This window comes from Ovis canadensis, chromosome 3 (genome assembly GCF_042477335.2).
Source record: "Ovis canadensis isolate MfBH-ARS-UI-01 breed Bighorn chromosome 3, ARS-UI_OviCan_v2, whole genome shotgun sequence".
Lineage (NCBI taxonomy): Eukaryota > Metazoa > Chordata > Mammalia > Artiodactyla > Bovidae > Ovis > Ovis canadensis.
In genome coordinates, this window is record NC_091247.1 from 214,919,058 (window position 1) to 214,933,522 (window position 14,465).

At 40.1% G+C, this 14,465-nt stretch overlaps 1 protein-coding gene across 1 annotated transcript; it reads right to left on the reverse strand.

Annotated features, from left to right (window-relative positions):
- Positions 1 to 568: 568 nt before the first annotated feature.
- LOC138436430 (transmembrane emp24 domain-containing protein 7-like) lies at positions 569 to 1,382 on the reverse strand. Its single transcript, XM_069582005.1, has 2 exons — positions 1,313 to 1,382; positions 569 to 1,245 (listed from the first exon to the last, which is right to left on the reverse strand). The coding sequence occupies exons 1-2, from the start codon at positions 1,380 to 1,382 to the stop codon at positions 569 to 571; spliced, it is 747 nt and encodes a 248-aa protein (XP_069438106.1).
- Between the last annotated feature and the right edge of the window lie 13,083 nt (positions 1,383 to 14,465).

Genomic DNA, 14,465 nt, shown 5'->3' on the forward strand with positions numbered 1-14,465 from the left:
CTGAGAAAAAAATTAAACCGTGATGTGTCAATTTAAAATTTTATCAATATTAACTAACATTTCTATGGTAGATTTAAAATTAAACAGTGAAGAATAGGGCTTGGGCTACAGTTAATCACATTTGGTTTTCTTAAAAACAAAACTTTATTTACTATAAACGACTAAAAGGTAACTTTCTTCCTCCACAACACATGTTGACATTAAACTAAAGGCTTTTAAAATATCCACAACTTACAAGAAAAGTACTCTTAAATAGCTAAAAGGTATCAAAATGACCAAACTTTAGTGTGCAAAGAGTAGATAGAAACAACCCAGAAAAGTGTAGATCATTGGGTTAACTATTTTTGAATAGCCCAAAATAAGCCGCAAAGTTTTTCTACCTTTACAAATAAAAAAAAGGTGTCCTTTCCACAGCTTGGGGATATGCATTGTACATCCCTCCCCCAACCCCCACACGTCTATGAGTAAGATTCTAAAAATGTTGCCAATATTAAGTTCTTCCTACCTAGAGTTAATTAGAGGACAGCAACATTACAGTGGCAATGGTGCATCAATTCTCAAAACGTAGTTAAGATTCAACACAAGTTGTCCTGGTTCTTTTATCTGAGAAAAAGCTTTTCAAAAGAAGCACCTGCGCTATGCTAACCACTAGAAGAATGAGGGCTTCTCTCACTAACCAGTAGGCCACTCTTGTATTTAGATCCTCAGCGCTGCTTCGGCCTTGAGCTTCTCTCAGTCGGAAGTGAGTCTGATGGTCAATGACAGATTTCAGAGCATCCTGAATTGAAACATAGACAGACTGCATCTGGGTAAGAGTCCTGACTCGGTTCTCACCAGGAAGCAAAGGTGGATCTTCTCCACCTTGAAAATCAAAATATACAGTTTTATGTGTGAAAGTAGAAAATTCTTTGCTGAAGCAAAATTTGTATGTCCCGTTTTTGGAGGCTGTGAATGTATGGTTATCATACTGTTTCTTCATCTTCTTGTACAAACCATTACCATCAGGATCTTCTAATCGACAATCTACATCACAGTGACCACCAGTGATTACCTGGAACTGGAGGGTGCCCTTGGTGCCCTGCGTGATGTCCTCGTGGAAACACTGCTTGGCATTGTCAGGCAGCTCGAAGTTGCTCTCGGAGGCGCTGCTGGAGCCTGGCACCAGGAACAGCAGCAGCAGGGGCAGTCTACAGTACCAACGGCCCATGGCTGCCACCGAGCACTGCCTGGGGCGCCTCAATGGAGCTGCGGAGACGCAGGGCTGGGTCTGCACTGACTCACTACACGCTCCAGGCCTCAGCTGGGGTGGCACCACGAAGACGCACCACCAAGATGCTCCGAGCCTCGGAGAGATTCAAGATGCGGAGCGAGTTGCTGGACATGGTGAAAGCAGGATATGGTGAGCGAGCAGGGCCCAGATGCCAGAACAACCTGGGGAGCAGAAGTATAGCCAGCAGAGAACAGGTGGGAAAAAGGCTATTTTTATTTCTTGATCTGACTCATTACATTAGCATAATGCCCTCAAGGTCCCACCATGTTGTCTCAAATGGCAAGATTTCCTTTTCTATGGCTGCATAATATACCACTCTGTGTGTGTGTGCACACACATATATTTATGTACATGTATATATTGTCCTTAAAATTCTTCCAGTGATGTACACGCAAGTTATTTCCCTGTCTTGCCTATTACGAACTATGCAGCAATGAACATGGAGTTGAAAATACCTCTCCAAAATAATAATTTCATTTCCTTTAAATATATATCCAGAAGTGAGATTGCTGAATCACATGGTAATTCTGCTTTTATTTTTTGAGGAAACTCCAAACCATTTTCTATAGTGCTGCAATAGTTTACTTTTTCACCAAAAATTGCTTAAAGGGTCCCTTGTCTCCAAATTCTCACCAACACTTACCTCCTGATTTTTTGATGACAGGTATTCTGACAATGTGAGATGATATCTTACTGTGATTTAATGCATATTTCCCTGATGATTAGTGATGTTGAGCATCCTTTTGTGTATCTCTTGGCTATTTGTATGTCTTTTTCTGGTTGGGGAAAAATGTCTATTCAGATCTTTTAATCAGGTTATTTTTTTGCCATGCAATAATATTAGCTCCTCACATATTTTGGATAATAACCTGTTGTCAGATATATGGTCTGAAAATATATTCCTCCCTTCCACAGGCTGCCTTTTCATTTTCATTTAAAAGCAGAAGCTTTTCAGCTGGAGGTAGTCCCACTTGATTTTTGCTTTTGGTGTCATTTCCAGAAAATCATTGCCTAAACCAATGTTATGGGGTTTTCCTCTATGTTTTCTTTTAGGGTTTTATAGATTCAGATCTTACATTTCAGTCTTTAATATTAACACATTTCAAGTCGATATGCATGTGTTGAGTAAGATAGGGATCCAATTTTATTCTTTTGCACAAGGTTATCCTGTTTTCCCAATACCTTCTGTTGAAAAGACTATCCTCTCCCCATTGACTGTTCTTAGCCTCCTGACTGTAGTGTAATCTATTTCTCCTTTTAGAGATATTAGTACTTGCTTTTATATTTAGATGTTCTGATGTTGGATGTATATATATAGTGATGATTGATTATCCTTGATAAATTGAACCCTTTATTCTAACATAATAGCCATCTTTGTCTCTTTTTACAGCTTTTGAATTAAGGTCTATTTTGTCTGATATAAGCATAGGACCTTGGCTCTCTTTTGGTTTCTATTTTCGTGGAATATCATTGTCCGTCTATTTAATCAGCCTATATGTATCCTTAAAAGTGAACTGACTCTCTTGTAGCAACATATAGCTGGGCTTTGTTTTTTCATTCATTCAGCCACTCTATTTTGATTGGAGAATTGAACCCATTTACATTTAAAATGATTACTGATAGGTTAGGACTGAACTGAACTGAGGAACTACTAATGCCATCCTGTTGGTTTCTTGCCCCCAAATTTTAGTTCCTTGCTTCTTCCTTACTTCCTTACTTCCTTCCTTTGTGAATTGATAATTTTGGATGATGGTGTGCTTTGATGTGCTTCTCTCTACCTTCTCTCTACCTTTTTGGAGAAGGCAACGGCACCCCACTCCAGTACTCTTGCCTGGAAAATCCCATGGATGGGGGAGCCTGGTAGGCTGTAGTCCATGGGGTCGCTAAGAGTCGGACGCGACCGAGCGACTTCACTTTCCCTTTTCACTTTCATGCATTGGAGAAGGAAATGGCAACCCACTCCAGTGTTCTTGCCTGGAGAATCCCAGGGACGGGGGAGCCTGGTGGGCTGCCGTCTGTGGGGCCTCACAGAGTCGGACACGACTGAAGCGACTTAGCAGTCTTTACCTTTTGCGTGTCTGCTGTAGGTTTTTACTTTTTGGTTTTCAAGAAGTTTACAAAAGACACTCTACAGAGAGAACTGACAGTCAATTTTATTCTGATAGCAACTTAATTTCAATCTTCCACAAAATTTATCCTTTTGCTCACCCTCCTAAATATTATGCTTTTGCTCTAGCAACAGAACTTCTATTTATATTGTGTGAAAGTGAAGTCGTATCCGACTCTTTGTGACCCCGTGGACTGTAGCCCACCGTCCTCCGTCCATGGGATTCTCCAAGCAAGAATACTGGAGTGGATTGCCATTTCCTTCTCCAGGGGAATCTTCCCGATCCAGGGATCAAACCTTAGTCTCCCGCATTGCAGACAAACCTTTAACCTCTGAGCCACCAGGGAAGCTCCTTTTATATCGTGTGTCCACTAACAAATAACACTTTGAAAGGTTATTATATACCAGAAGCCATTGGCTGTGATTATATGTAAGAATTCACATAATCTTCACAGCAATTCTGCAAGATAGAGCTTTTAACATCCCTATTCTACAAAGAAGAAAACCAAGTTCAAGACTCATCCAAGGTCACCCAGCTAGCAAATGCGGTATTATGAAGCCAGGCAGTCTGACTCCAAGTCTATGGTCTGAACCATGACTCCTTCCCTAGAAATCCTGGGTAAATGGTGTGGGAAATAGAAGGTAATCTTGGTGATGGTAGCAAAGCTATTGGGTCCTACCAAAGTCCTCTGGCGCCATCTGCTGTTGATTCTGGGTTGGCACTAGCAAACGGCCTGGATTCCCTCTAATGGTTTTTTCTTCCTCTTACTGGATCATAAACATGTGATATTTTCTTCTTATGTTTGGATCATTTATTCAAATAAAGAGACTGAGATTAACTGGTTCTCACTTAACCTATGGTTCCTTGAACTGGTTGATTAAATTGGGAAGGATTAAAAGGCAGAAGATGATGATTCCAAAATGAGTTTTCCTCTGTGAGTTTTGGAGCTGGTCTGACTTGTGCTTACCTTAACCTGGTCCAAAGAACTTGAAATTACTTTGGCTTTGAGAACCATCAGCATGTAAGAGGACTTCAAATATATAACAGTGGTGCAGTCATAGTTTTTTCTGCACAGTGGGGGTTCCCAGATGTTGTTAGTGGCATCAGCACATAAATATTGTGAACCGATGAAGCCTGTGGAGTCAAGTTTAGAGGAAAAGTGATCTGAGCTCTGTCCTCTTGAATTTTCTCAAAATTATTTGAAGATGCTATCAAGTTAGATACACATTTATTCAACCTGAGACAAATAATTTCTTTCTTTGTGACATTTGTGATTAAGTTGCCCAGCAGGAATGAGCTGTGAGTGCTCCCAAACTACTAGGAAACTTTTACTGGAATATTAATAGAATTTGTTGCTGTTGCTCTTTAGTCACTAAGTTGTGTCCGACTCTTTTGCAGCCCCATGGACTGTAGCCCACCGGGCTCCTTTGTCCGTGGGATTCTCTAGGCCAGAATACCGGAGTGGGTCACCGCTTCCTCCTCCAGAGGATCTCCCGACCCAGGGATCGAACACATCTTCTGCACTGGTAGGCGGACTCTTTACCACCGAGCCACCTGGGAAGCCCAAAATAGAACTTAAAGGAGCACAAAAGACACAACTTTAGGTGACAGCCTTTTCTCACGACAAGGGCCCCACTGCCTTAAAGTGTGGGATAAATGTGTGATTTATTAGAAATCCTAGGACACTCTGTTAAAGTATTTTTTCCTGACATTAGGGGCAGGGATTTTCCCCCGATTGGACTATTTCTTTTCTTTTCTTTGAAACACAAGACTCCCTGTAATGGCCAATGTGACCAAACGTTAATAATTTTCATCTATTGTTTGAATAACTGGGAGTTGGTTTCCCTATATGAGTGCCTGGGAACATTGAAAGACAGTGAGCAGAAAACCGCAATTTCAGGACTGCAAGGGAACTCCAGCCTTTGGACTCAAAAGCAGTATCTGCAGTGGTGATATATTTCTGGAGAAAATAAATGGGTAAATTGAAAACAGAAACTGAATCACAGATATAGAAAATTAAGATGGGCTATTGGATTAAGAGATAAAACTACACTGTATTAAATAGATAAGCAGCAAGGATATCTTGTACAACACAGGGAAATATAGCTATTATTTTGTGAAAAGTTTTAATAGCATATAATCTGCAAAAAGATTGAATCACTCTGTTGTACAATATATCTGAAGCTAATAAAAGATTATAAATCAACTACCATTTCAATTTAAATTTTTTTCTGGTGGCATCACTAGCTCAATGGACACGAGTCTGAGCAAATTCCAGGAGACAGTGAAGAACAGGGAGACCTGGCATGCTGCAGTCCATGGAGTCACAAAGAGTTGGACACAATTTAATAACTGAACAGCAACAATTTAAAAAAATAAGAAATGATAAATTGAACAGAACCCATTTGTATATTCTCCACTAAAGGAAAATTTGATTGAGATTCATTTGCCTGTCTCTAGAATATTTTTAAATTTAAAGGCCAAGAAATGCCTCAATTGCTATGGATGATATAAGAAAGCCCATTAAGCATTCTACATATATCCTGGAAGAAATCTCAAAGGCTACTGTGGTAGATCATTGTAACACAGTCCTCAAAGAAATCACACTTCCTGAGGATTCACATGTGATAGTAACTGCGATTACTATCTTAAATCTGTATTTGTATTTCACCCTTTGTAAAAAATTTAGAATACAAACTTGAAACTTAATTGTCTTAAATATTATGTTTTCATAGCTAAAATGTCATTCTTCTGATTAGTTTGGATTTTTTTTATCTAGCAATGGGTGAATAATATTATTTTTTCTGGAGTTTCTTCTCTGGCAATTATAAAAGACATGTTTTGATTTATAATAAATGTTAATTTTACTCATATTTTTTCCAAACTTTGACTATATATTTGGGGACAAAATATGTCATGCTTACTCAAGCACTATTTTTTTCTGAATAGCATCTATTAAACTATTGTGGAGTAAATAAAGCAGCTAAGGTATAATGAAAGTTACTCATGAGTTTGGCTCATAATAAAAATGAGTTATATTGAAAACCAGAAAAGAACTCACACTTCCTGTGTCTACATCTCTGTAATGTGTCACCGTTTCTCATCAAGAGACAAAGTCTATTCTTTCACACCCTTGAATCGACATTTCATGTATAATTTTGTAAAATAAATGATTTGCATTGACCAGTAAAGAGTGACAGAAGTCAGACTGTGTGAGCCCCAGAGACTTGGTCATAAAAGGTCTTGTAATTCCTATTGGTTCCCTTTTGACACCCTGAACAATCATGGGCCCTGCATGAACCATCAGATGACTGTGGGCAGCCCCATGAAGGGACCCAAGTAAGTACAGCAGAACTACCTGGGCTGCCAACCACCAGATCATGAGAAATAATCAAGCACAGAGCACCTGATTTTAGAGGGGTGGGGTGGGTTGGGAGGTGGGAGGGAGGAGACATATGTTAAAAAGAAAAAAAGAAGAAGAAATCAAGCATTGTTGTTGTTTTAAGCCACTAAGTTTTGGGGTGTTTTTTTTGTTTTTGTTTTTGTTTTTGCAGGAAGAGAAAATTAATACGTCTTCCAACAGAATCTTTTCCAGAGTTTGTTGTGGTCCACACAGTCAAAGGCTTTGGCATAGTCAATAAAGCAGAAATAGATATTTTTCTGGAACTCTCTTGCTTTTTCAGTGATCCAACAGATGTTGGCAATTTGATCTCTGGTTCCTCTGCCTTTTCTAAATCCAGCTTGAACATCTGGAAGTTCACAGTTCATGTACTGTTAAAGCCTGGCTTGAAGAACTTTGAGCATTACTTTACTAGCATGTGAGATGAGTGCAATTGTGCAGTAGTTTGAGCATTCTTTGGCATTGCCTTTCTTTAGGACTGGATTCCAACACGACTGAGCTACTGAACTGAACTGACCTGACCTGAACAAAATCTAAATATCCAACCAAACTTTAAGTACACTGGCTCTTTGAGAAGTTTCCTAGTTGAAAGGGCTTCCCTGATAGCTCAGCTGGTAAAAAATATCCACCTGTAATGCAGGAGACCCCGGTTCAATTCCTGGGTCAAGAACATGTCCTGGAGAAGGGATAGAATACCCACTCCAGTATTCTTGGGCTTCACTTGTGGCTCAGCTGGTAAAGAATTCGCCTGCAATACTAGAAGACATAGATTCGATCCCTGGGTTGGGAAGATCCCCTGGAAAAGGGAAAGGCTACCCACTCCAGTATTCTGGCCTAGAGAATCACAGTCAGACATGACTAAGCGACTTTCACTTTCACTCACTTTCTAGTTGGAAAATGAAAGTACGGTCTGCATTGCTACACTCCAGTTTGCCCAAATATATTAAATATATTAGTATCTCCTATGAGCTAATAGTTCATAAGACTAACTCATTTTTTAAATCTTAAGTTCCCCAACCAGGGATAGAACCCAGACCAGACCCTGGTAGTGAAAGCGTCAAGTTCTAACCACTGCACTGCCAGGGAATTCCCATAGAACTAAATCTTAAAATGATGAGATTTTCTACTTGGAAAAGAAGTTTTCAAATGAAACATTGAAATGCTTTGAATTTTAAATCCTTTGATTAGAAGTAAATACTACATTGACAAGAAGAAAAAACTAGATACGTATGGACACGTGTATATAAACTAACAAATTTTTAATAAATTCTTTATAAATATCCTTTAAAGGGCATTTGGATAAAAATAAAGAAATGTTACTTTGGTTTTATGAGCTCAGGGTTCCCGCACTGTTCCCAAAAAAAGTGCAAAAGAAATACAAATGGACAATAAGCTAATGGGCAATCAGCCACAAAAGGCTCAAGAGAAAATAAAAACTGAATACAGATTTCAGGTCTAAATTCCCTTCAAATGTATTGTTGCAAATTGAAAGATATTTTAAAATCTTCTTGTCCTAAGATCTTAAAATCAAAAAATAGAAGTTACAATAGCAAAAATAAATGAGAATTAAATTTTAATCCAAATTCACTCAAATTGAAGTAAATTGGTATATGAACTTTGGACATACAAGATTTCTGTATATTTTTGTTCTGATTTTTCCCACATTGTAAAATAAAAATGCAAATATGGCATTAACCCTTATGTAAGACTTTGAATTTTTCTCTCTAAAAGCCTAGATTAAATGAAACATCCTAAATTACTTATACTTGCTTTAGAGATTAAGTTATTACCTTTGTCATTATTAAGAGCATATAAAAGTATGTAGGTGGGCACATGGATGTTTAAATAAGTTTATTCTATTAATATTTAAATTTAATAATTCAAATAATGTCTTTTTTAAAATGATTTTCTTAGTCATTAGTATAAATTCCATAGACTATTAACTTAGCCCATTTGCACAACCTGAGTAAAACTTTAAGATGCCGCATTTGGGGTCACAAAGAGTTGGACACCATTTAACTACTGAACAACAAGGGTTAATACCAAGTTAGAGAACACGTTGGAATCCAGCAACACTAAGTATGGGGGTAATACAGATCAGTAGGAATTCTTTTTTTTTTTTTTTTTACTTTATTTTACTTTACAATACTGTATTGGTTTTGCCATACATTGACATGAATCCACCACGGGTGTACATGCAATCCCAAACATGAACCCCCCTCCCACCTCCCTCCTCACAACATCCCTCTGGGTCATCCCCGTGCACCAGCCCCAAGCATGCTGTATCCTGCATCGGACATAGACTGGTGATTCGATTCTTACTAGTACAGCCACTATGGAAAACAGTGTGGAGATTCCTTAAAAAATTGCAAATAGAACTGCCATATGACCCAGCAATCCCACTGCTAGGCATACACACCGAGGAAACCAGGATTGAAAGAGACACATGTACCCCAATGTTCATCGCAGCACTGTTTATAATAGCCAGGACATGGAAACAACCTAGATGTCCATCAGCAGATGAATGGATAAGAAAGCTGTGGTACATATACACAATGGAGTATTACTCAGCCGTTAAAAAGAATACATTTGAATCAGTTCTGTTGAGATGGATGAAACTGGAGCCGATTATACAGAGTGAAGTAAGCCAGAAAGAAAAACACCAATACAGTATACTAACACATATATATGGAATTTAGAAAGATGGCAATGATGACCCTGTATGCGGGAATTCTTACAAACTGCCGATGGTAATGGAGGTTGGCACACTCAATTTTGAAACAATTAAGCATTGTCTTATAGATTAAACATTCATAATTCTACTCCTTGGGATATTCTCAAAAATCTCTTGCCCATGTGCACCAGGAGGCAGCAACAAGAATATTTTATAGCAATAATTAATTCATTATACCCCAAAGTGGAAGCAACCAAAATATTAATCAACAGAAGGATGAACAAAGAACTTGAGTAATATTTGTGAACTTCAGCTTTGCACCAAAATAAGAATGGTTGCAAAATACAGTGTTAAATGAAGACAAGCTAATCTCAGAAAACTACAACAGAGTATCATTTTTAGAAAACTCTAAAATAAACACATTACTGTTTAGAGAAGCATAAATGTGTGATAAAAGTATTTTATAAAAAGTAGGATAGTGGTTACTTCGGAGGAAAAGGCAGGGAGATAAAACAGAGTTTCAATGTCATTGATAGCATTCTTGTGAAGTTAAAAGGAATTTCTTGATTGTGTTCATAAATTATATGTTAAATTGAATGAAGTCTTTGTAGCAAGAGTTACATAACTGATCATTTCAAACAATGAATAAGGAAGGCTCAGTCACAATTTAGTAACTGATGGGATGTGGGAGTGAGGGAGAGTTGGGAAGGAAGGTTTCCAATCTGGGAAACCAGAGGGAAGGATGGTTTTAGTTATTACCTAATTGCATTAGTCAGGAAAAGCTAGATGCTGAAAGAAACACATTAGATCAACTAGGAAGAAGATTTGGGTCCCAACTCCATTTACTCCCAGCTTCCATTCACTCCTCAGTTTACCAGGCAAGATCACTGCCAGCATTGTAGGTCCCTTGAAAATCTGGGTGTTCTCCTTTGCCTAGTATATGAGTACTCTGATATAAGGCCACAGGTCTCTTCAGAGAGGATTTGGAGAGTATTGAATGTATTTGTGGTAGCATTGCAGGATTCCTTTCAAAACAAAGTAGCTTTCCTTTCAATCAATAACTAAGACCTTGAACCTGGTCACAGGATCGTGCTTTTCCATCTCAGCAACTGACGTCAGCCAGTTGCAATTCTCTCTTGAACTATCCACCACTCACTCCATGGAATGCTACGGTCTGTTAGTCATTGCGCTAGTTTCCTATGGGTCAGGGTCACCTGATTTCCACTCCAACCTTGCCATCTATTACAGTGATTATGGCTGCCTTGCTCTTACGATTAAGTGTCTCCAAACGGCCTCTGCTATTCCTACCATCATCCCAACTGACGCTAGGAAGCACAATTTTCAATTAATCTTATATATGGCTCAGTATAGCTTTTAAGATTAATTAAAAATTGTGCTTCCTGGCGTCAGTTGGGTTGGTAGGATCCTGTAAGAGCTTTTTAATTGAGCCATGAGCCCCAGGACAATTTTCATTATTCATTTCATTTACTTACTCATTTATTCTTCTTTTGCAATTTCTAAGTTTTACACATTAGGTTTCCTAGATCTGTCAAGCCAATCCCTTGTCTTTCCCCTCATTATTATGTCTGCTTTTTTACAACTTTCTACAGTTTCTGCTTGCTTTTCAGACTATCAGTTTGGTTCTCAGTAGTGATCGTCCTCTTTTTGTTTCTCTATTGTATTTTCACTTAGAAAATCGTGTTATTAATCTTACGGTTACCAGGGGCAAAGGGGGAGGATAAATGGGGAGATTGGGACGGACATGTACACACTACCATATACAAAATAGTTAAGTAATAAGCACCTACTGTATTTGGGCTCCCCTCGAGGCTCAGTGGTTAATGATCTGCCTGCCAGTGTAGGAAACATGTGGGCATGCCCTAGGTCAGGAAGATCCCCAGGAGGAGGAAATGTCAACCCACTCCAGTATTCTTGCCTGGAGAATCCCATGGACAGAAGAGCCTGGCGGGATACAGTCCATGGGGTTGCAAAAGAGTCAGACACAACTGAGCAACTGAACAACTGTATAGCACAGGGAACTCTACTCGATAATCTGTAACGACCTACATGAGAAAAGAAAAGAGTGGATATATGTATATGTATAAATGATTCCCTTTGCTGTACAGCAGAAACTAAGGCAACATTGCAAATCAACCATACCTCAATAAATTTTTTTTTAAATAATGCTTATTAGTCCAAAGAAGTCCTTTTGGGCTCTATTGACATTTTCTTGAGAATCCTGTGTGTGGTTTGTGAAGCTCTCTTCTGACTGTCTTATCAATTGGCCATGGACGAGCTCTGTTCCAATACTCTCCCCCTTTCTCCTAGCCCATGTAAATGAAAGTAGGGCCAACAAGCATGCAACACCCGCAGTCGCCAGGGAGCAGCTCATCATCTGTCAGCGTCCTCTGCAACACCCCTGATGGTCAAGGCAAGCCCTGCTCCATCAGACTCAGCATGGATCCTGAAGGAGCTTGGCTTCTTGAGATAGGGGCCAGGCTGGGGGTGGGGGTATTCATGGCTGAGAAAAGATTATTTTGTTTGGCTGATCGATCAGGGGATCGGTTCCACTTTTGTCCCGTTTAGCATGAGAAATAATTGCTCATGCTTATTTAATGAAATGAAAGAGCCAGTTGTTGTTCAGTTGCTCAGTCATGTCTGATTCTTTTGCAACCCCATGGACTTTAGCCCGCCAGGCTTCTCTGTCCATGGGATTTCCCAGGCAAGAATACTGGAGTGGGTCACCACTTCCTTCTCCAGGGGATCTTCCTGGACCAGGGATTGAACCCACATCTCCTGCATTGGCAGGTGATTCTTTTCCTGAGCCAGCAGGAAAGCCTAAAAGAGCCAGTAGGGAGGAAGAAATTAGATGAATTTTTTAAGCAAACATATCCAGTCTTGATGCTTTAAACACCATCTATATAAATAAGACTCTGAAATTTGTATACCAAGCCCTGACTTTTCCCAAGACTTACATACACAATTCATCTATCGATTCTTGATGTCTATACTTGGAGAGATCGCTGCCTCCCATCACACGTGTTCCGTATAGAACTTGGTATTTTCCTTCCCAAATCTGCTCCACCCAGTTTCCCCTTTCTCTACTGAGGGCAACCCCATTCCTGCAGTTGTTGAGGCCAAAAGCCAAGGAGTCAGCCTTCACTTCCTGCCCTCACCCTCTACATCCAGTCCAGCAGCAAGTTCTAACAGCTGTACCTGGATTTTGTACCTACAAAATCCATCCTGTTTCCTCCATCTCTCTGCCACCCATCCCTATCCTCACACCATCTCCAGCCTAGACCCTGCAACCAGAGCTGTCTGTTTTATTTACTATTTTTGGTTGTGTTGGGTCTTCACTGTGGCCCGGGGTTTCTCTAGTTGTGGTGAGCAGGAGCTACCTTCTAATTGTGGTGCTCGGGCTTCTCATTGCAGTGGCTTCTCTTATTGGGGAGCATGGGCTCCAGGGCACGCAGCCTTCAGGAGCTGCTGCACGTGGACTCAGTAGCTGCAGCTCCTGGGCTCTAGAGCACCGGCTCAATAGATGTGGCGCAGGGACTTAGTTGCTCTGCAGCATGTGGTTTCTTCTCAGATTAGGGATCAAACCTGTGTCCCCTGCATTAGCAAGTGGATCCTTTACCACTGAGCCACCATGGACGCTCCCAGATTTTAAAACTAAATCATACCATATCACTTTTCTGCTTAAAACTCTCTAGTGTTTTCTTGTGGAATTTAGAATAAACTTGAAATTCTCCACCATAATTAGAAAGAGCCCAGCTACCATTGCTCCTGACCACCTCCGTCCTGTCTGCTACTCCTCCTCTCCCTGCACTCCAGCTCCTTCCCCTTGGACTGCACCAGCTCTTCTAGCCTCAGATCAAGAGACTTTGTCATTCCTCCTGGGACCTCAACCAGGCTCCCACCAGAACCTCTCATACCACTGGCTCCTCCCACTCAGACCACCTCCTGACAAAGGCCTTTTCTGACCACACTGTCTAACGTTGCCCCCACAAACCCTCCACTGTACTCTCTAGTGCAATGTGCGATTTTGTTTCTTCAAATCACGTTGACTGAGGTTTTATTTGTGCATTTGGCTGCCCTCGGTCTTAGCTGCAGCATGAGAAATCCTTAGTTGCAGCCTGTGGGATCTAGTTCATTGACCAGGGATCAAACCCAAGACCCCTGCACTGGAAGCATAGAGTTTTAGCCACTGAACCACCAGAGAGGTCCCTGAGGTTTTATTTACTTGTTTATTCTGTTGCTCCTTCAACTAGTACATTAGCCATGAGAGCAGGGACCTTGTCTGCCTTGTGAATTGCATCCCTGGTACCCAAAAGCATCTTGTTCATGATGGGGGCTCAATAAATACTGGCTGAATTTGATGTGGCCTCAAGATGCATCTGGCCTTGATGAGAAAAGCATCCACGTGGACATCTTCATGCTGCCAAACACAAGGCAGAGCAGATCAACCTGGAGATTTTGCTTAAACCAGAAGTTAACTCAACTCCTAGGCTATTTACTCTGCCAAACACGTCTCCTTATCTCCACACCACAAACTTCTGTATCAGCCTGCCCAGCCCACTCCCAGAACTGTGGGCCCTGCACCACTGCCCTTCAGAGACCCAGGTGGCAGCAACAACTGCTCTCCTCCCCATAATGTTTTTTTTCTATAAAAGTATTACACACGCACTTAAGGAAATTTGTAAATTAAAGAGAAGTATGACAAAGCAGGGCAAAAGTTCCTCACAATCTTGACACATTTAACATACTGGTAATTTCTTCTTTTCAATGCATTTTCTTCTTGAGATGACTTGTAAAATGTTTGCTAACCTTTTCTTTCTCATTATATTGTTAGCTTTGTCGTTGGATGTTGTTCCCTAAGTATAACTAAATAACTAAATAATATTTCACTGTCTGGATTACTAAACGAGTTCTCTTTTAGACATTTCAAATTCTAACATGGCCATAGACATTTACCTCCAAATATAAATATGCATATTTTAAATGTTTTCCCTA

Coding starts and splice junctions, on each gene's coding strand:
- LOC138436430 (XM_069582005.1), bottom strand. CDS start 1,382: ATGTCCAGCAACTCGCTCCGCATCTTGAATCTCTCCGAGGCTCGGAGC. Junction 1,246..1,312: donor CTTGGTGGTGCGTCTTCGTG/GTGCCACCCCAG, acceptor GCGTCTCCGCAG/CTCCATTGAGGCGCCCCAGG.